Source organism: Chelonia mydas, chromosome 3 (genome assembly GCF_015237465.2).
Source record: "Chelonia mydas isolate rCheMyd1 chromosome 3, rCheMyd1.pri.v2, whole genome shotgun sequence".
Classification (NCBI taxonomy): Eukaryota; Metazoa; Chordata; order Testudines; family Cheloniidae; genus Chelonia; species Chelonia mydas.
In genome coordinates, this window is record NC_057851.1 from 43304077 (window position 1) to 43325751 (window position 21675).

General features: G+C 39.9%; 1 protein-coding gene across 2 annotated transcripts in view; it reads left to right on the forward strand.

The window, feature by feature from the left end:
- Positions 1–21675, forward strand: part of AGPAT5 (1-acylglycerol-3-phosphate O-acyltransferase 5) — a 120199-nt gene that overhangs the window by 50840 nt on the left and 47684 nt on the right. For both annotated transcript variants that reach the window (XM_043542357.1, XM_007055053.4), the window contains exon 5: positions 12925–13015. In XM_043542357.1, the coding sequence (XP_043398292.1) occupies positions 12925–13015 (91 nt within the window). The remainder of the gene's footprint in view (positions 1–12924; positions 13016–21675) is intronic.

Consider the following 21675-nt stretch of genomic DNA (forward strand, 5'->3'; position numbering starts at 1 on the left):
ACTACTAGAATGGGCTTCCAGGGGAGGTTGTAGAATCCCTGTCTTTGAAGGTTTTAAGAACAGGTTAGACCAACACCAGTAAGGGATGGTCAGTACACTGGACTAGATGTCCTCTTGAGGTCACTTCCAGCCCTACCTTTCTATGAAATATACACACAAACATTTTTAGTGATGAGTCCTAATGATGGCACGTGTTTTAAAGCTGAAACCATGGTAAAGATTATTTGGTCTTAATACTCTTCAGTATTCAAGGATTCAGCATGGTATGACTTTCTTCAAATATTAAAGTGGCCTTTTTGAATAGTCAATCAAAAGAAGTTTATACTTGATAGTATGTTTTCAGTCAAAGCTCTGATGTGCTTACTTAAGGCCCTAATTCCAGAAGGCATCTGTACTCAGGACAGCATTTAAGCAGATTCTATCCTCAATTGGGGCTTAGTATGGACATATTTTGTTAAAATGAAAAGAGCAAACTTGTCTGTTCGGGTTTATAAAAGTAAAAAGTGGATTTAAGTTGACAACTAAATATTTGACAGAGTTTTTCTGTCGGTCTTTGGCTAGTGCAGGGGTCGGCAACCTTTGGCACACGGCCCATCGGGGTAATCCGCTGGTGGGCCGCGAGACATTTTGTTTACGTTGACCGTCCACAGGCACACCACGGTTCACCATGGTGTCCATAGGCACAGCCACGGTTCACCATTCCTGGCCAATGGGAGCTGCAGGAAGCGGCGCAGGCTGCAGGGACATGCTGGCCGCCACCTCCCACAGCTCCCATTGGCCAGGAATGGCAAACCATGGCCACTGGGAGCTGCGGGGGGCCGTGCCTGAAGATGGTCAACATAAACAAAATGTCTGGTGACCCGCCAGTGGATTACCCTGATGGGCCGTGTGCCAAAGGTTGCCAACCCCTGGGCTAGCGTGTGAAATGTCATTTAGTTTAGCAATGCAAAACTCTTATTTGCCCTGTGTGAGAACTTTTTTTGTGGGTAGGTAAGTGATACAATTATTATTAGGGCATGGTAGAAGGCGAATTAGTACATGTCTTGGTGGTTAGATTTTCATGACACTTCTGTAATGCTGGCTTAGTTCAGTTTTAGTAGCTATATATTATCATATCTGTGTTTGTGTGTGTATTTTGTTTTTTAAAAGGGCCAAATTCTGCCCTATGTTATATGGGTAAAATTTACTTTGAATTAAGTTATACCTCATAGCAATTTCATGTTATAATTAACAATAAATGCTCTCAAAATTGTTGGTTGCTTAAAAATATTTCTGCTAATGAAAGTGATCATTTTTTGCACAAAGCAAGTTTACGTTCAAATATTTATGTAATATATCTAACCAGTTTTAAGTATTAGTATTACAGTGAAGTCAGATTTATACTGTTGCATTTGTGTTTGAAATTTTACCATGTGAATACATTAAATATTTGTGCTTCCTGTCAATCTGGATAAGAATCCTTCCATTTTCTTTCAAGCCCAAAGTGCCATGAAATAATAGCATAGTGAACATATACATTACATTTAACTCGTACTAGCAAATGGCAGACATCCAAGTTGCAAAATAACCTACAGAAGAAAATGCTTGCATACAATACGTTGTCCTCTCATCACAAATTAGAACCATTTTATTCTTTCTGTAAATAGACACATATTAATTATTATAAATCTGCAGAAAGACTCTTTCTCTGCCTTTATCATACACAAAAATGTCTCAACATAACTTGAAGACCCAGCTTGAAGTAACCGTGAAAAATAAATAGTTGGAAAAATCTTTCCTTTCCCTGTTTTGAGATATGAGATTGTGTCAGGATTTTGGGTGCTTTCAGTATTTAAATTTGAGTCACTAAAGTCTAGGCCATGTGCATGTTTAACTTAATCCTTGGAGTTGGGTGGAGACTGAGTGACACTGCCATATCGTTTAAACAAAATGATGCTTCAGAATCCTCTTTAGTAATCCATCAGAGATTACTAGTATTTCTGAAATGGCTTAACATATTTACATTTAACAGTGAGCACGGTAGCAAATGTGTTAATCAACACCGCCTAGTCTGTTGAGGTGAATATAAAATAGAAATAATTACTGAATACCTGGATTGATGTTATGACGGCATGTCTTAAACCTTTAGACCTGGTCTACGCGCGCGGGGGGGGAGTGTATCGATCTAAGTTATGCAACTTCAGCTATGTGAATAACGTAGCTGAAGTGGATGTACTTAGATCTACTTACTGCGGTGTCTACACTGCTGTAGGTCCACTGCTGACGCTCCCCCATCAACTCCGCCTACGCTTCTCGCTCCGGTGGAGTACTGGAGTCGACGGGAGAGTGCTCGGCAGTCAATTTATCGTGTCTTCACTAGACACGATAAATCGACCCCCCGCCAGATCAATCGCTCCAGAGGAAAGTGTAGACGTGCCCAGAGTATGAGTGGCCTGTTTCATTTCAAGTATTCTAAAGCTATGAAAACAGGTTCAGGAAAAATAAACAGTCAAAAAACACACTCTAGATACAGGCTGGATTACTGTAACGTTCTCTACATGGCATGACTCTTGAAGTTCACTCAAAAGTTATGGCTGGTATGTTATTCAACTGCTTATTTATTGATTGGTGATAGTCACAGGGAGCTTTGCTTCGGTGCTCCACTTGATTTGCTGGCTCTCTATTCACTTCTGGGATCTTTTTATTGATACAAAGCAGGAGTTCTCAACCTTTTTGGGCTCAGAATCCAGTTGCAAACCTTAGTGGACTGTGACACCGCACAGGCAACCCGCCCTTCCCCAATTACTCCAGCCATGATAAAGGCTAATGCAAACCTAGGATGCATGAGGTGATGTATTTCCAGTAGAGAGAGGGAAGTGTTTTTACCATTGTACAAGGCACTGGTGAGACCTCATCTGGAATACTGTGTGCAATTCTGGTCTCCCATGTTTAAGAAAGATGAGTTCTGACTGGAACAGATGCTACTAGGATAATCAGAGAAATGGAGAACCTGGCTTATGAGAGGAAACTTAAGGAATTTGGCTTCTTTAGCCTAACAAAAAGAGAAGCTGAGGGAGATATGACTGCTCTCTATAAATACATCAGAAGGATAAATACCAGGGAGGGAGAGGCATTATTTAAGTTAAGGGCTAGTGGTGGCACAGGAACAGATGGATATAAACTATCCATGAACAAGTTTAGGCTTGAAATTAGTTGTAGGATTCTACCCATCAGAGAAGTGAAGTTCTGGAACAGCCTTTCAAGGGGAGCAGTGGAGGCAAAAAATCTAACTGGTTACAGGTCTGAGTTTGTTACATTTATGGAGGGGATGATATGGTGAGGTTGCCTACAATGGCATATGGCCTGTCTGCATTTGCTGTAGCAAATATCTCCAACAGCCAGAGATGGAAGAGGAAGGCTCTGAGTTACAACAGAAAATTGTTTCTCAGGTGCTCAGGGTATAACTGATCACCACATTTGGAGTCAGGAAGCAATTTTCTCTCAGGTCAGTTTGCCTGGGACCTGGAATATTTTTTGCCTTCTTCTGCTATATGGGACACGGGTCACTTGCTGGTTTGAATTAGAGTAAATGGTGGATTCTGTATAACTTGAAGTCTTTACATCAAGTTTTGAAGACTTCAGTAGTTCAGCCAGAGATTATGAGTTGCAGGAGCGGGTGGGTGAGGTACTCTGGCCTGAAATATGCAGGAGGTCAGACTAGATGATCATAATGGTCCCTTCTGGCCTTAAAGTCTGAGAGTGAGATGCTCCTTGATCCAATTTCAAAATGTTCACGGAGGGCATTGTTCTGCAAACTTTTCTTACACTGAGTAGCACTTACTCATGAAACTGTTCGTAGTGAACTTTTGAAAATGGTTTTCAAGTGAAATTGGGACTGTTCCAGCATTTTAGCGATGGTGTAGGTGTGAACTTATCAGTGTAGCCAACATATAAATGGGTGTACTGTTTTATAAACCTCTTTCCAACCAAAGAAGAGAATGTAAGTTTATCAGGTTGAAATAGAACTGTCAAGGTTATACTTACTAAACCAAATGCTCATGTCTGTTAAGATAAAAGAAGCAGTGCTTCTGAGTCATTATTTCAGGGAAAACTTAAGTTTCCATTATCTACTCTGTCTGAGAATAGTTTAAATATAGATGTTGTAAATACCCTTTGATCTACAATTACCATATTGAGACAAGAAAGTGATAGCTTTATGCATTTAACACACTATTCATGAAGATACGTGGTTGTTCTGAAATCTAACATGACATGTCCACAAGACATCAAATTGTGTTTTTAATGGAAGACCTTTTAGTCAGACAGAGCTTATGTGCCAATGAATTTAGCACAAGAATAAATATTGCTGTATTCCTTGACATGACAAATAATGGCAGACATTCCAGAATAATAATTTGTTTACCTGATGCTGCAGTCAGGGCAGAAAAGCAGTGTGACAACATGCACAAAATAAAACAAATCCTTTTATTTGGTGTTTCTAAAAAATCTTATCTTATTCATTTCTTTAAGTGTCAGGGTACAATTAACTTAGGTTACCTTGCATAATGACTTAACCACTCCCAGTCTCTATTCAAGCCTATTTCCCCTTGTTTTTTCCTACCCCCCACCCCCTCAGATGTTCTTGTTAAACCCTGGATTTGTGCTGGAAATGGCCCACCTTGATTATCATACACATTGTAAGGAGAGTGATCACTTTAGATAAGCTATTACCAACAGGAGAGTGGGTTTGTGGGGGGGGTGGGAGGGAGAAAACCTGGATTTGTGCTGGAAATGGCCCAACTTGATTATCATACACATTGTAAGGAGTGATCACTTTAGATAAGCTATTACCAGCAGGAGAGTGGGGTGGGGGGAGAGAAAACCTTTTGTAGTGGTAAACACCCATTTTTTCATGCTTTGTGTGTATAAAAAGATCTGCTGTAGTTTCCACAGTATGCATCCCATGAAGTGAGCTATTGCTCATGAAAGCTTATGCTCAAATAAATTGGTTAGTCTCTAAGGTGCCACAAGTACTCCTTTTCTTTTTGCGAATACAGACTAACACGGCTGTTACTCTGAAACCAGGGAAAAGGTTGTTTGCAGATTGAGAGAAGTGGGGGAATCTGGATTTGGGATCACTTTATTATTTATCATTTTCACCTACAGTTTTAAAAAAAATTCAAAATGATTAATGTTTAGGCTTTCTGGAGTAATGCCTGTTCCCATTAACAAAGAAACTTGAGAGTTCAAGGAAGACAGGAACGGAGTTGAGGCAGACCAGCTCTTAGTTTAGTGCATCTTTTGGTTACATATATATATATATATATATTTGTCCTACCTCATGTCATGTGGTCCCGTTCATTTTTCATTCTTTTAAAAAATAACACTTGAGTAAAAAGGAAAAAAACTTGGCTGCCTCCTGTATTAAACTGCTGCAAAGATAAACTGCCCCTTCTTGTGTCTGCTGCTCAGAGTGGTTTCATTCTTTCCAAATAATGTGTACCAGAAGAGTTTTCTTTCAAGAGCTGGAATTTGATTTTTAAACTTGTTAGAAATTCTCACAGTATAGTAAGCTGAAACTTCTTGCTAGAATTTGGAGATTATCAACTACTAAATTGCCTTGTTTTTCAGGAAATTTCACTTTTGCTTGCTAAATCCACATTGAAATGGATAGTCAGCTGTGCCAGCATCATATCTTTTTTTTTTTAAATAGGCAAAGCATTTAAGTACCTGTGCAAAAGGTAAATAATGGAAAACCCAACCAAAAAACTATTAAATTGTGTTACTTCACTATCAGCTATTTCTTATATAATTTGCATTTGCATCATAAGGGCAATAACTGTTGTCACAAGAGTTTGTATGGCAGCTTTAAAATCATATTACCATGAAATAGGGGCATTATTACTAGTTTTTTAATATTACTACAACTTGTGCATTAGTATTGTTGCAGTCAGAAAAGTGACTGAAAAAATTACTTTAGTATTCAATATTCTTCAGCAATTACTGATCTACTTAATATGCTAATTCATAAATAAAGTTGACCTTTCCTAACTGCAAGTTGTGAATCTTAACTTGTTTCCTGAAAAGGTAGCCTGTATTCTCTCTCACTAACCGTCTAGAAGAACAAACCCAAAATCTAAATCCTGCCTCTCTTGTGCACTGCAAGACAGCTTGGAGGTGTTCCAGATGTTCTGCCCATGAATCTGAGAATATAGCCACATCATCAAGATAGGCGACTGCAAATTCCCCAGATCTAGCCAGAAGGTTATCTACCAGTCTCTGAAAGGTGGTGGGTGCATTTTGCAGTCCAAAAGGGAGCACATTAAATTAGTACAGCCCTACATGGGTGATGAAGGCTGACCTTTCCTTGGCGGGGTCATCTAGTGGCACTTGCCAGTACCCCTTAGTTAAGTCTAAGGTGGAGATGAACTGGGCATGTCCCAGTTTCTCCAATAGCTCATCTATGCGTGGCATTGGATAGTTTTCTGGGAGAGTTACAGCATTTAGTTTATGGTAGTCCACGCAAAAGTTTAGGAACCAGAACCACTGGAGAGGCCCATGTACTCTCAGAGGGGCGGATTACACCCATCTGTAACATGTCCTTGATCTCCCTTTCTCTTGCAGTTTTGGCTTGAGGAGCCATCCGGTAGGGTTCAGCTCTAATTGGGCGAGCCTCACCTATGTCAATGGAGTGGTACGCCTATTCTGTCTGTCCTGGGGTGGCTGAAAACATTGGTACAAAGCTGGTGCACAGCTCCTGGATTTGTTGTCGCTGCTTACGCCCAAAGGTCATGGAAAGGCTCACCTCTTCTATGCCACCATTTCTTTTTCCTTCATAGTATACTCCTTCCGGCCACTCAGCGTCCTCTCCCTCCTGGGCTGTAAACTGGAGAACCTTGATTTCTGAGGAATAAAAGGGCTTTAGAGAATTAACATGGTATACTTTAGGTAGGGCCTGGGAATGTTATGAGGTAATTAACGGCTCCCAGGCACTCTCAGACCATAAATGGCCCCTCCCAAGATGCTTATTGGCCTGGAGCACTTTCAGGACCATGACTTGGTCATCTACTCCAAAGGTTTCAGAGTAGCAGCCGTGTTAGTCTGTATTCGCAGAAAGAAAAGGAGTACTTGTGGCACGTTAGAGACTAACAAATTTATTTGAGCATAAGCTTTCGTGAGCTACAGCTCACTTCATCGGATGCATTCAGTGGAAAATACAGTGGGGAGATTTATATACACAGAGAACATGAAACAATGGGTGTTACCATACACACTGTAAGGAGAGTGATCAGGTAAGGTGAGCTATTACCAGCAGGAGAGCAGGGGGGAAAAAACCTTTTGTAGTGATAATCAAGGTGGGCCATTTCCAGCAGTTGACAAGAACGTCTGAGAAACAGTGGAGGATGGGGTGGGGGAAATAAACATGGGGAAATAGTTTTAGTTTATGTAATGACACATCCACTCCCAGTCTTTATTCAAGCCTAAGTTAATTGTGTCCAGTTTGCAAATTAATTCCAATTCAGCAGTCTCTCGTCGGAGTGTGTTTTTGAAGTTTTTTTGTTGAAGAATTGCAACTTTTAGGTCTGTAATCGAGTGACCAAAGAGATTGACGTGTTCTCCTACTGGTTTTTGAATGTTATAATTCTTGACATCTGATTTGTGTCCATTTATTCTTTTACGTAGAGACTATCCAGTTTGACCAGTGTACATGGCAGAGGGGCATTGCTGGCACATGAGGGCATATATCACATTGGTAGATGTGCAGGTGAACGAGCCTCTGATAGTGTGGCTGATGTGATTAGGCCCTATGATGGAGTCCCCTGAATAGATATGTGGACACAGTTGGCAGTGGGCTTTGTTGCAAGGATAGGTTCCTGGGTTAGTGGTTCTGTTGTTTGGTGTGTTGTTGCTGGTGAGTATTTGCTTCAGGTTGGGGGGCTGTCTGTAAGCAAGGACTGGCCTGTCTCCCAAGATCTGTGAGAGTGATTGGTCGTCCTTCAGGATAGGTTGTAGATCCTTGATGATGTGTTGGAGAGGTTTTAGTTGGGGGCTGAAGGTGATGGCTAGTGGCGTTCTGTTATTTTCTTTGTTGGGCCTGTCCTGTAGTAGGTGACTTCTGGGTACTCTTCTGGCTCTGTCAATCTGTTTCTTCACTTCAGCAGGTGGGTATTGTAGTTGTAAGAATGCTTGATAGAGATCTTGTAGGTGTTGTCTCTGTCTGAGGGGTTAGGGCAAATGTGGTTATATCGTAGAGCTTGGCTATAGACAATGGATCGTGTGGTGTGGTCTGGATGAAAGTTGGAGGCATATAGGTAGGAATAGCGGTCAGTAGGTTTCCGGTATAGGGTGGTGTTTATGTGACCGTCGCTTATTAGCACTGTAGTGTCCAGGAAGTGATCTCTTGTGTGGACTGGTCCAGGCTGAGGTTGATGGTGGGATGGAAATTGTTGAACTCATGATGGAATTCCTCAAGGGCTTCTTTTCCATGGCATGAAGATGGCATGTTTATCATACCAGGCCTTTTGCTCTTGTTGAGCATCCTGTAGGTTTTCTCGAGCAAGGGCTAGAGGGTCTTTGAGAGTGTTTTGCAGGTTGGTTACAAAGTCCAAAATGTTAGTTTCTGGAGAAGATGTAACCACCACCCCCTACCACCCCCATTGCTGCTTCACCAACTGTAATGGCCCCTTAACTTCGTAGCCATAAACAAGTTCAAAGGGTGAAAATCCCAAACTGGGATGTTGTACAGCCCTGTAGGCAAAGAGCAACTGCTGCAACTCTAGGTCCCCAATCATTGGAGTGCTCATTCACAAATTTACCTATCATGGCCCCCAAAGTCCCATTAAACTTCTCCACTAGGCCATTCATTTGACGGTGGTAAGGGGTGGCAACTAAGTGGCTCACCCCATGAGCTTCCCAAAGAAGTTTCATGGTCCCTGACAGGATGTTAGTTCCTGAATCTGCAAGCCTTCCCATTGGGTCTTTTGGTCAGGTGCCCACTCCTTCTCTTTTACCTGTGGGCTTGTTAACCCTTTACAGGTAAAGCAAGCAGAGAACAGACACCAAGAGGGATTTTACAGCTAACTGCCTGGCTGCATGTCCATAAAAGGGAGCTACCCCCCACTTCATTTATCACAGGAGCATAAACTCTAGCAAATGAAATGTAAAAATATAATTAGGAATGCCAAAAAATAAATTTGAAGAACTGCTAGCCAAAGACTCAGAAAGTGATAGCAAAAAAATGTTTAAGTACATCAAAAGCAGGAAGCCTGCTAAACAACCAGTGGGGTCACTTGTCCATCAAAATGTTAAAGGAGCACTCAAGGATAAGGCAATTGCAGAGAAACTAAATGAATTCTTTGCATCAGTCTTCACGGCTGAGGATGTGAGGGAGATTCCCAAACCTGAGGCATTCTTTTCAGGTGACAAATCTGAGGAACTGTCCCAGATTGAGGTGGTGTTAGAGGAGGTTTTGGAATAAGTCGATAAACTAAACAGTAATAAGTCAATAGGACCAGATGGTATTCACCCAAGAGTTCTGAAGGAACTCAAATGTGAAATTGAAGAAATACTAACTGTAGTCTGTAACCTATCATTTAAATCAGCTTCTCTACCAAATGACTGGAGGATAGCTAATGTGACCTCAATTTTTAAAAAGGGCTCCAGAGGTGATCCCGGCAATTTTGGCCGGTAAACTTGACTTCAGTACCGAGCAGATTGGTTGAAACTATAGTAAAGAACAAAATTGTCAGATACATAGATGAACATAAGTTGTTGGGGAAGAGTCAGCACGGTTTTTGTAAAGGGAAATCAGGCCTCACCAATCTACTAGAATTCTTTGAGGGGGTCAACAACCATGTGGACAAGGGAGATCCAATGGATATAGTGTACTTTGATTTTCAGTAAGCCCTTGACAAGGTCCCTCACCAAAGGCTCTTAAGCAATGTAAGATGTCATGGGATAAGAGGGAAGGTCCTCTCATGGATTGGTAACTGGTTAAAAGATAGGAAACAAAGGGTAGGAATTAAATGGTCAGTTTTCAGAATGGAGAGAGGTAAATAGTGGTGCCCCCCAAGGGTCTGTACTGGGCCCAGTCCTATTTAATATATTCATAAATGATCTGGGAAAAGGGGCAAATGGTGAGGTTGCAAAATTTGCAGATGTTACAAAATTACTCAAGATAGTTAAGTCCCAGGCAGACTGCAAAGAGCTACAAAAGGATCTCTCAAAACTGGGTGACTGGGCAACAAAATGGCAGATGAAATTAAGTGTTGATAAAAGCAAAGTAGTGCACACTGGAAAACATAATCCCAACTATAAATACATATAAAACAATGGGGGTCTAAATTAGCTCTTACCACTCAGGAAAGAGATCTTGGAGTCATTGTGGCTAGCTCTCTGAAAATATCCACTCAATGTGCAGCAGCAGTCAAAAAAGTGAACAGAATGTTGGGAATCATTAAGAAAGGGATAGATAATAAGACAGAAAATGTCATATTGCCTCTATATAAATCCATGATACGTCCACATCTTGAATACTGCATGCAGATGTGGTTGCCCCATCTCAAAAAAGATATATTGGAATTAGAAAAGGTTCAGAAAAGGGCAACAAAAACTATGGGTATGGAACAGCTGACATATAAGGAGAAATTAATAAGACTGGGACTTTTCAGCTTGGAAAAGAGACGATTAAGGGGGGATATGATAGAGGTCTATAAAATCATGACTGGTGTAGAGAAAGTAGATAAGGAAGTGTTGTTTACTACTTCTCATAACACAAGAACAAGGGGTCACCAAATGAAATTAATAGGCAGCAGGTTTAAAACAATTAATAGGAAGTATTTTTTCACACAATGCACAGTCAACCTGTGGAACTCCTTGCCAGAGGATGTTGTGAAGGCCAAGACTATAACAGGGTTCAAAAAAGAACTAGATAATTTCATGGAAGATAGGTTCATCAATGGCTATTAGCCAGGATGGACAGGGACGATGTCCCTAGCCTCTATTTGCTAGAAGCTGACAATGGGCGACAGGGGATGGATCACTTGATGATTACCTGTTCTGTTCATCCCCTGTGAGACACCTGGCATTGGCCATTGTTGGAAGACAGGATACTGGGCTAGATGGACCTTTGGTCTGACCCAATATGGCTTTCTTACATTCTTATGAAAGATTGAAAAATTTGTGTGTGGTTAGTCTGGAGGAAAAAAGACTGAGAGGGAACATAACAATCTTAATGTATGTAAAAGATTGTTATAAAAAGGAGGGGTGATAAATTGTAGTTCTTACCCACTGAGGACAGGACAAGAAGTAAGGGGCTTAAATTGCAGTAAGGGAGATTTAGGTTACACATTAGGAAAAACTTCCTAACTGTAAGGGTAGTTAAGCACTGGAAAAAATTACCCAGGGAGGTTATGAATATCTGAGATTTGGAGGCTTTTAAGAACAGGTTAGATAAACACCTCTCAGAGATGGCCTAATACTTAGTCCTGCCTCAGTGCAGGGGACTGGACTAGATGACCTATCGAGGGTCCTTCCAGTCCTATGATTCTATGACTATGACTACTCTACTCCGTGTCACTCTGGCCTCATCTTTGACTCCTCCCTCTCTTTTCCTCTACACATCCAGGCTGTGTCCAAGTCCTGTCACTTTTTCATCTACAGCCTTTAAATTCCTTCCTTTTTTTTCTCGTCCATGCAGCTGAAGTTTTCTTATTCAAATCTTTCTCATGGCAATCAAGATATTGCCTCTTTCTCTACACTTTTGCGAACCACCCAAGTTGGTCCCTCCAGTTAGTTTAAAATGTAGCTGCTAAGATTTTTGCATGTTGCCCTGACCATATCACCTCCATTTTCTCACTAAGTTCCACTGCATAAATCTTAAGCTTCTTTTCCTACCATTTAGGGCCCTTCATAACTTTGACCTTTGATAATGGTCCATTCCTGTCTCATATCACATCCCTTCTCCCTCCAAAGACTTCGTACCACAAATGCCAGTCTTGTCCTCTCAGGTATCAGCTTCTCATTCCAACCTCTCCGTAACTTCTTCTCCACTGCCCTTATGCATGGAACACCTTCCTTTCACTATCTGCGAAGCCACTACCTTTTCTTCCTTCACATCTTTTTCCACAAGACCAACCTCTGCTATGACACCAGAGAAATCGGCTATTTGGGTTAACCATAACTGGCTGACATGATTTTTACACCGAATAAAATCAAATCATGTTTAATTTCATGCTAGTTAACATTTGCTATAACATGGCATTTCCAATGCATATATGTATGTGTTTAATGCAAATCCAATCAAAGGTATGGAGCATTTTTATGTAACATTGTGGAATTTATATTTGATCAACTAATAGAACTTCTGGTGATTATGGAGTCTGAGATAAAGTTTAAATTAAAAATAACATCAGTGGTAACGCAGAAAATCCAGTTTAGATCCTCTGTGATATGTCAATGGAAAAGAGTAAACATGTTATATTTAGAGTTCATTCTGCCACTGTATTTCGAGTTGAATACTATCTATATTACTAAAAATTATTACATGAGAACAGGAATTTTGTTCTTAGCTCAGCTGCTCCTGCTGTTTATTTCCTCAATTGATTTCCTAATGTTTCTTTTGATATGTGGCTTTTTTATCTTTCCTCTTAACATTTGTTAAATCACTGCAGACTTATAAAACCCTGAAAATTGGGTTAATGATGGAAAATAGTTTTAAACCCTAAACTGTAGCATTACAAATGTACCAGCTATGTATGCGACATAGTTAAAGTAAGCCTCCTGTAGCTTTGTAATGAGCGTTCATTTTCTTCCAATACTTGCAGCTGTATCTGGCATGTGATGTTAATCTCATGTGTAAGGCCAAAATTGTATTAATGTTTTCAGAAATTATCTGCTATGTCTGATTTTTAAAATATGTGCATATATATTTTTTTAATCCCACAGATGTATCTTGTGATTTTTCCAGAGGGAACTCGTTACAATCCAGAGATGCCAAAAGTCATTGCAGATAGTCAGTTATTTGCTGATAAAGAAGGTAAGCAAAACTTCAAAGAACTTTGGTGAATGAAGAGGGAGAGAACATTATTCTTTTATAACATCACATGTATGTGTTTGTGTTTGTGTGAGTGAGATAGAGAACGAGAGAGACTTTTTTTTGTTTATTTTGTAACATATAAAACATTACTTCATATGTCTTCTGATTTGAATTAGGAATTAAGTTTGTCCACTCCATAAATCACTCTTAACAAAATGATAACCTTCATGCGGTGCTTCTGTTAAGTGCTGGGGGGTTTTGTGGTCTGTGTTTTGTACAAATCCACCAACATACCAATGTCGTCAATTGGCCACTGGACATCGTTTTACCGACCTCCAAGTGAACGTAGCAATGATTATACGTCTTCATAAATTTGTAGTTGTTGCTACCTACCCAAGCTATACGAAAGAATAAGAACAACAACAAAATCAGCTACCATTTTTATTTTGTCATTATTGATTTACTGATGTTTTTTAATAAAATAGTAGTTTACTTTTTGAAGTTTTAATGTATGTTTTCACTTTGTACAAGCTTGTGTCCATTTTCTAAAACAAGGTTGTCTGTTTGATTTTTATCTATAATATCTATACTTCAGGGGAATTACTTCAGAAGAGCTTTTAGGAAGATGGATCAGACTACTGGTCCATCGAGTTCAGCATCTTGCCTCTGATGATGATCAGTACTACATGTGTAATGAACCCATGGTATAGAATGACCCGCCCAAGGGAAAAGTTTGTTCCTGGCATTCATTTCTAGGAGCCCTCATCGTGGATCAGGACCCCATTGTGCTAGGCACTGTATAAACAAAGGACAGTTCTTGTCTCAAAAAGTTTACAATCTACGTACAAGACAAGAGAGTACAGATGGTGGAGTACAAAGGAACAATGAGACCATGTTGATCAGCATAATAGGCTGTGATGTCAGCACACCAGTGCTCTAACTGTTGAGGTTTTTGTAGGCATTATGACAGAGGAGAGTTTGAAGGAGGATAATGAGTTCGTTTGGCAGAAGTTTATGGGGTGCTCCTTGCATGTGGTCAAGGAAAGCAAGGGAAAAAGCATGAAGGTGCTTGTTTGAAAATTTAATAAGTAGGCAGTGGAAGCTGACATCATGAGCCACGTGAAAACAGGAGTCAGCATCTCCAAATGTTTGTACTTTTAAGTGTAGCTGTTGGGAGAATGCATTTCTTGGTTTTTGTTTGTCTTTTTTCATTTTTTTTTTCCTGTTGATCAGAAGTGAAATCAAAAATACAACAATGGTTCTCAGAAAGTCATTTCTGTGACACTGAATTGAATTGAGAAGTGAATCAGCATGCTGATATTGTCAGGCTGTTGAACTTTTGTTAATTTTAGCCCAAAGAGAGAGACATTTTTTTTCTGCTTCTCAAGAAGAATGGAATTTGTATATGTGTACGTTGTGTGCATGTTTAAGTCATAATGTATACATCGCTTCAGTTTCCTGTTGAAAATGAACGACGGGTGTTAGTGATATTTTTTCCTGGTCTTAATTATATCTGTTCTATTTTGTCACGTTATTATGGTTTTTTCATGGTCCTTGATGTTTCATAGCATCTGTTTACTTATTCCAGCACCTTCTGGGACGATATATTCTGTTGTTGTTCTAAATCTTAAGAGAAACTCTTGTTTAAAAATACTAAAAATTGATCCTTCTAATATAAATATTTCTAGGTTATAAAATGCTTTTAGTTTTAAAGCAGAATCTTCCTCTTCTGCATTTTTCTAATTCTCACATTTTGTTGGATAAAAATGGTCTTTCCTCAACCCCGCAGGCAAGATATAGTAGCTCAGTGTGGATTCATTCCTGCTTCCATTCATGACAATGGAAAGAGTCTTAAAGTAAAGTTTACTAACATGTTATGAAATATCATAAAAATGAACTACAGTTGTGAAAATAGTGCATTTTGTTTGCAGTATCCTTTTTTGTTCACTTGTAATTTCACAAAATTTAGTAATTCAATTGTAATTTCACAATTTAGTAATTCAGAATTCATTGCCTACTGTTTAAACTTTGCTTGACTTGGACAATAAAAATAGTCTGGTCAGTTTTATCTTTTGTTACAGTCAGTTCCACTTTGATTTTTATGCACTAACACAATGAATCGATGTTTGGGTTGCAAACACTCTAAGGTGTTTGTTTTTTTTTTCCTTAAAAAAAATTGAAACTTGAATAAAAATACAAGGAGACATTTCTATTGATTTTTTTTAATTTAATTTAATTAACTTTTATTTTTGCTAAACTTAAATTTTGATACAAAATTTATTGAATATAATTCTCTTAAAATATTTGTTCAGCATCAGTTGAAGTGATGAGACCTAAAGCATAAAAAATGTTGCTGTAACTACTATATGAATATACAAAATTGTTGAAGATCACAAAGCTGTCCCAGATCACACAAAAAAGTTCTTTTATACTTTGTTCTCATGTTTGACCTCTGGAAACATTGATTGCTTTGAGCATGATTGAGTATACCTGAGAAGTTTATTTTGCTTTTACAAAGTGAGAAGTATGGAAACCTTCCTCTATTTTTACCTTCTGTAGGACAAATTGATTCCCTGGAGAAGCTTTCTGAAAACAGGAAGAATTTATTTCCCCTCTCCCCCCAATCTTTGGTGTATAAGATAGATATGTATCTTTGTCTGGTTATTGATATTAGTTAAACATCAGTTATAAAAAGGCTGCAGTGACTACACATTCAAATTGACTGGATTGCAAGATAGTTTTGGGACTGTAGAAGAAAAAAATCAGACACTTTGGGGAACATCCAAGCACTTGATTTGCAGGTTACTGACCTGAAATACATGCGCGTGACATGATGCAATATGAAAATGTAAATAAGCTTAAATGTGCATGGATAAGATGGAAGAATATCAAACGCAAAGAATTTAAGCCAGTTGAGCTCTCTGGTGAAACAGAGAGGTGATTTTTATTTTTTTATTTTAGTTTATTAAATAGATTTCCACGTGATGGTTTGCTGAACCATGAAATTTGGGATCTTGTCTGCCTGATTTGGTTAGGAAGCCTCCTGTTTCTAAAACAGAAGCAAATGAGATGCATAGAATTGTTTCTGCCTTGTGGAAATCTGGGTATGAAGAAGATGAGGCTGAAGATTGTGGAACATGGGGAAACTTCCCTGTTAGGAAAATGGGCCTCCTCCTTACCCCAGTGCTCTCAGAAAAAAGGATAGATTCTCTAACATGAAAAATGAGCTCAATGAACTGGATTTGCAAATTGCCATAATGCACTCTGCCAAGTTCTCAGTTGAGTATACTGCCAGGCTTTTTGTTTACAAAAATCCAAAGGATGCCAGAAACTTCTGGAGGCTAAAGATAGAGTTAGGGGGCATTAATATTCCTGTTTGGGGGAGAAACTGAGATGGACACACACTGATTAGACAATACAATCAAATATTCCTGTATATCTGATGAAAAATATTATAAATTGTTCCACATCCTTAAACCTGTGTGTGCAAATACGAGTTAATTTGTAGCCTACAATCTATCCCATAGATAGTATCTGTAGATATGAAAGGGGATGGATACAAAAATATGAAAAGTATGAAAGAACAGCTTTTTTCTGTGATCTGGGACAGCTTTGTGATCTTCAACAATTTTTGTATATTCATATAGTAGTTACAGCAAACTTTTTTATAGCGGACTTGCTTCAGAAATAACTTATCTCCATAGCATTCCTGCAGTACATCATACTGAATGCTGTAAAGCAGGGGTTCTCAAACTGGGAGTCACGACCCCTCAGGGCGTCGCAAGGTTATTACGTGGGGGGGTCGCAAGATGTCAGCCTCCACCCCAAACCCTCTTTGCCCTCAGCATTTATAATGGTGTTAAATATATTTAAGTGTTTTTAATTTATAAGGGGGGGTCGCACTCAGAGGCTTGCTGTGTGAAACGGGTCACCAGTACAAAAGTTTGAGAACGATTGCTGTAAAGTATTTTGGATGGAGGCTATGCCTCAGTTTCAAATTATGCCCCAATGAGTGGGGGGCTGAACCCTAATGGGCTGCTGTGAAGTTAACTTTTTACTACTACTATAGCAGAAGTAGAAGTAACTTTGAGTCGGGGGAAGCAAACTCCATGACATTGCCTACGAGCATTTTGTCAGTAGAGAGGCTTTCAGAAAAACTGAAAAAGACCGTATATGCATTTTTTCCCATGTGTTCATTTTGTTGTTGTTTATATTTGGGCGAGGAAGCACTGTTATTGATAATTGGTAAAATAGTCGAGAGTTTTACCACTGAATTCATTTGGGCCAGGATTTCACCCACTGCTTGTAAGGTACTTTTGAATATGTAAAGGGCTATAGAAGCACTGTTTATAAACATTAGTTTTTTGGATTTTAAAAATGTTTTACTCATCAAGATCTGAGATAAGTGTTGTTATTTTTCACTTTTTAAATTATAGGCTGAGATTTTAAAAGGAGCCTAAAGAAGTTAAGCACCCAAATCCCATTGTAATTCCTTTAGGTTCCATTGAAAATTCCAGGCATGAGTGTATTCTAAAATACTAAATATAGGCATTGCTTTATTGAGATGTTGATTGTGTTGTGGTATGGTGAGATACTTGGATAATCAAATATTGAGGTGACATCAACTCTAAGGAACTAAAAATATTTACTATTCACATTCAGTGGGTGCCAGAAAGTTCTAGGCAACCTCTTACATTTTAGTTGGAATAAGAATAGTCAACATTTTAAAAACAAAATCAGATATTTGATGCAATTCAGTGCATTTCAGAAGCGAAAAATGTGCTCTCCAGAAAGAAGTATTTAATGAGCCCGTGATATAAAAGTGATTTCTGAGAGGCATGATACAGCAATACCCAGAGAAATGAGGATGTTCTGTAGAGAGAGGGAAATCACTTGAACCTTTCATTCAGCTTGGTGCCATAAATATAACAATTCAAGAGACTTTATAGGCATAACAATCTATGCAAGTTTTGTCAGAGTGCAAGAGAGGCCCTCGGGTATCTGTCAGAGGCAGACACAACCTACCCCATGATAGGGTTACACACTAAGTCTGCGTTTGATCCCCTGTATCCATTTATAGTCTATTCCTGACATGGTATAGGTGACTGTGTAATACAATGCCATATCTCCTTTCTCCCAGAGTCAGGCACAATTGTTTTCCTCATCACTTTCTGATGAGATGTCTTTTAATGATTCCTGATAATTTGAGGAAATTTCTTTCTCACGCTTCTTCGTATTTGGGGTATTGGAGTAGAAAGTGTGTCCATTTCAGTTCCCCCTGTGTCCCATTGTATGCATAAAAAGAAAAGGAGTACTTGTGGCACCTTAGAGACTAACCAGTTTATTTGAGCATGAGCTTTCGTGAGCTACAGCTCACTTCATCGGATGCATAGAATATCGTGGAAACTGCAGAAGACATTATATACACACAGAGACCATGAAACACTCCTTTCCACATTTGGACTATGTTTTTTGCGTCCCGCTTTCCACAAATTCCATATTTCTGTTTGTGGTCACTGATTCTGCAGTTGGGGAAAGTCTGTCTTAGTTTTGCACATTTCATTGTGATGAGGTAGTTAGCTACCTGGTTGTGATAGTTCTGTGTATGATCTGTCGCAGTCCAGTTTGTTGGTGTCTTTGGTTTGTTCTTCCCAATGACATGTATACTGGTATTTTAGGTAGTGATCTAGCATCTTAAGCAGCTCCCAGTTTTTAATTGTTGACTGCACTGGTCAGAGGTTTTGAGTTGTTGAGCCTGAGGAGCAATAACATATAGGTGTGGATTGTATTTTAATTTGGATTTAGTATTTGATCATTTAGTCCTTTGTAGTGGAAGTAGTGTTTACTGCCTTCTCTGGTAAAAATCTACAGACCCTTGATAGCATATTACTGGCCCTCTGCTGGAGACAAATATTTCTGTAAAACGCACAAAATATACGTACATTTTTCTTTACACTTTTACATCTAAGTTAGGAGCTGCTCTACACTTCACTATAGATACCATGTTTAATTGTGATCTTTCTCTAGTGGTTAGGCCTATACCATCACAAACAGGAAAGCAGGACCTCATTTTCAACATTCCATTAGGTTTAGTAAAACATGAAATTCACTAGATTTCACAAAGGGCACTCAAAAGTTTTGAAAACAAATGGCAGTGAACTTGAGCCTTGCCATTCCTAAAATTTCTTTAGTAACTTTTGAACTGATGAAAAGATATTTTAAAATGATCAAAAATTAAACTTGGCTTATTATTACCAAACCAAGACAAAACAATCTCCCCAGGCAAAATGCATTCAGGAATTTTCTATAAATGCCTATGCCAGAAACTAGACACATTTTTGCACACATGTTCATACCCACACCAAATAAAAATTAATTTATTAAATGAAGAGAGTTGAAAATATTTATTTTAAAATGTTATTTAAATGTAAATATTATCTTGATTGAGATTGCTCTTTCAATTTAAGCTTATTCTGCATGTACAAACATTTGTCTTACTTTATCTGTAAAAGTGGTCTGTAAAAGTGATATTTCAATTGACTTAATTAGGTCCTGATACTTGTTTTGGTTTGCATTTAAATAATTTGTAGTATTTTTATATCTAGAAATGATTATTTGGAACCCCCTCTTACAGAAATAGCAGCTTTGGTGATATCTTGCTTTTGCATACTTTCAACTCCTATATAAGCAAATTAAATACAAAATACAGAACAAAATGTGGAGAGGAAGGTGTAGAATAAATTGAAAGTGTGACTCCTGTGTTGCATTGGAAACGTTGGAGGGTCATGCTTAGGAAAAAGAACATAAGAATTCCCTAGTGTCCTTTGTTTCTTTCCATGGGGGTGTCTAATACTGGCAACGGTATGTTAAGCAGTTTTTTCTGGGGTTGGTTTGTTATGGGAAAGCCCTGCTGCTTTGGGTGTTAGTTTCTTTCCTTGTAGTTAAGTATATAGTAACAGGAGTCCATCTTACCCAGAAGGGTTTGTAATACTCATATTAATGTCTTTAATTATCATTTGAGTCCTACCTCTTGAAATTGGTGGGAAGGCAATGCAGAAATGGCATTCTTGACTGTGGCGGGTTGTTACACAGCACTTCTCTTTAGAATTGTTCATTGTCACAGGCAGTGTAGGATGGGGCATTCTCTTTTGCTTGTTCTAAAAGAAACAGTAATAAGGAAGGGACATTGTTATCCCAAGCCATAATCAAAGGCTAAAATGTTTAACCTAATGTTCCATACTTAGGCACCTAATTAAGTAAGCTGATTTTCTTCTTCGAGTGCTTGCTCATGTCAGTTCCGTTCTAGGTGTGCGTGTGCCCATGTGCATGGTCGTCGGAGATTTATGCCTTAGCGGTACCCGTAGGGTCGGATGTGGCGCCCCCTTGAGTGCCATGCTCATGTGTCGGTATATCAGGCACCGCCAGCTCTGCACCCTCTCAATTCCTTCTTACCACCCATGGTGATTAGTCGGAGTGCCTTTCCTTGCATAGCAAGGGCTAGCAGTTTTGTCTCTTCTGACTTCGAGCCTTAGGGCCTCGTAAATAGTTGTTTATAGTAGTTAGTGTTAAGTAGTTAAGTGTAGTTAGAAGTTAGAGTCCCAGCGGTGACTTCGCCCCAAGCGGGGCATGCCTCGGTCTCCAGAGCTTAAGCCCTGTGTGGACTGTAACAGGCCTATGCCTGTAAGTGACCCCCACAGCAGCTGCCTCAAGTGCTTGGGGGAATCACATTTGAAGGACAAGTGTTGTATTTGTAAAAAATCTTGACCCAGAACTCAGAAAGAGTGGGATAGTTGGTTGAGGGCTCTCCTCATGGAGGCTGCCCTTCATCTGGCTTCAGAGCCGTTCCACCAAGACTTAACTCCTACTATCTTGGCCTTGGTGCGCAGTGCACCCAGGGCACTGGGTTCCACCTGGCACCACTCCCCATCACTGGTGCCCAGAAAGAAAGCTAAAAATCAGGGCTCCCCGGCACCGTGCAAGAAAGGCCATGGGGCATCGGGCAAAGGACACAGTTTGGGCTGCCCAGCCACTCCAGAGCCAAGTGGATGTACCTCCCTGGTCGGACCCCTTAACCCCTTAAAGGATCCACCACCAACTCCCAGGAGTCATAGGGGACCCAAACTTGTGGCGAGATTGATGCCTTCCCAAGCTCCCCTGGCACTGAGAGAGCAGAGGCCTCCGCCCATGCCACAGGAAACATCAAAGTCTCCCTACAAGGGAAAGCCAGCCTCGAATACCACCCCCCACCCTCATGGGGGCAGTGGAGTGCTGCCGATCCCCCGAGCCAAGGCAGTGCTCTCCATCTCCACGTCGCAGATCTCCGTCATCACAGACCAGATCTTCTGGGTTCGCCCTCAGTCACCGGCACTGCATTCATGATTCCTGCCATCTCAGCGCGGATCACCTAGGAGGAGGCACCGGTCTTCATACTACCAGCACCGTTTGCCCTCCCGCTGGTCGTCCTCTCGGCACAGATCTCGGTCACATGCCCCGTGGGAGTGCTCCCGTCATGATACCGATCCCCCTTATACCGGCACCAATCCTCCCACTCCAAGCACTAGTCTCTGGCGGTGACAGTCAGCAAGTAGACCCAGGCTGCGATGGCTCCACGATGGTCACCGGAAGGGCAATTTAACCCCTCACCGAGACTCCACCGGTGC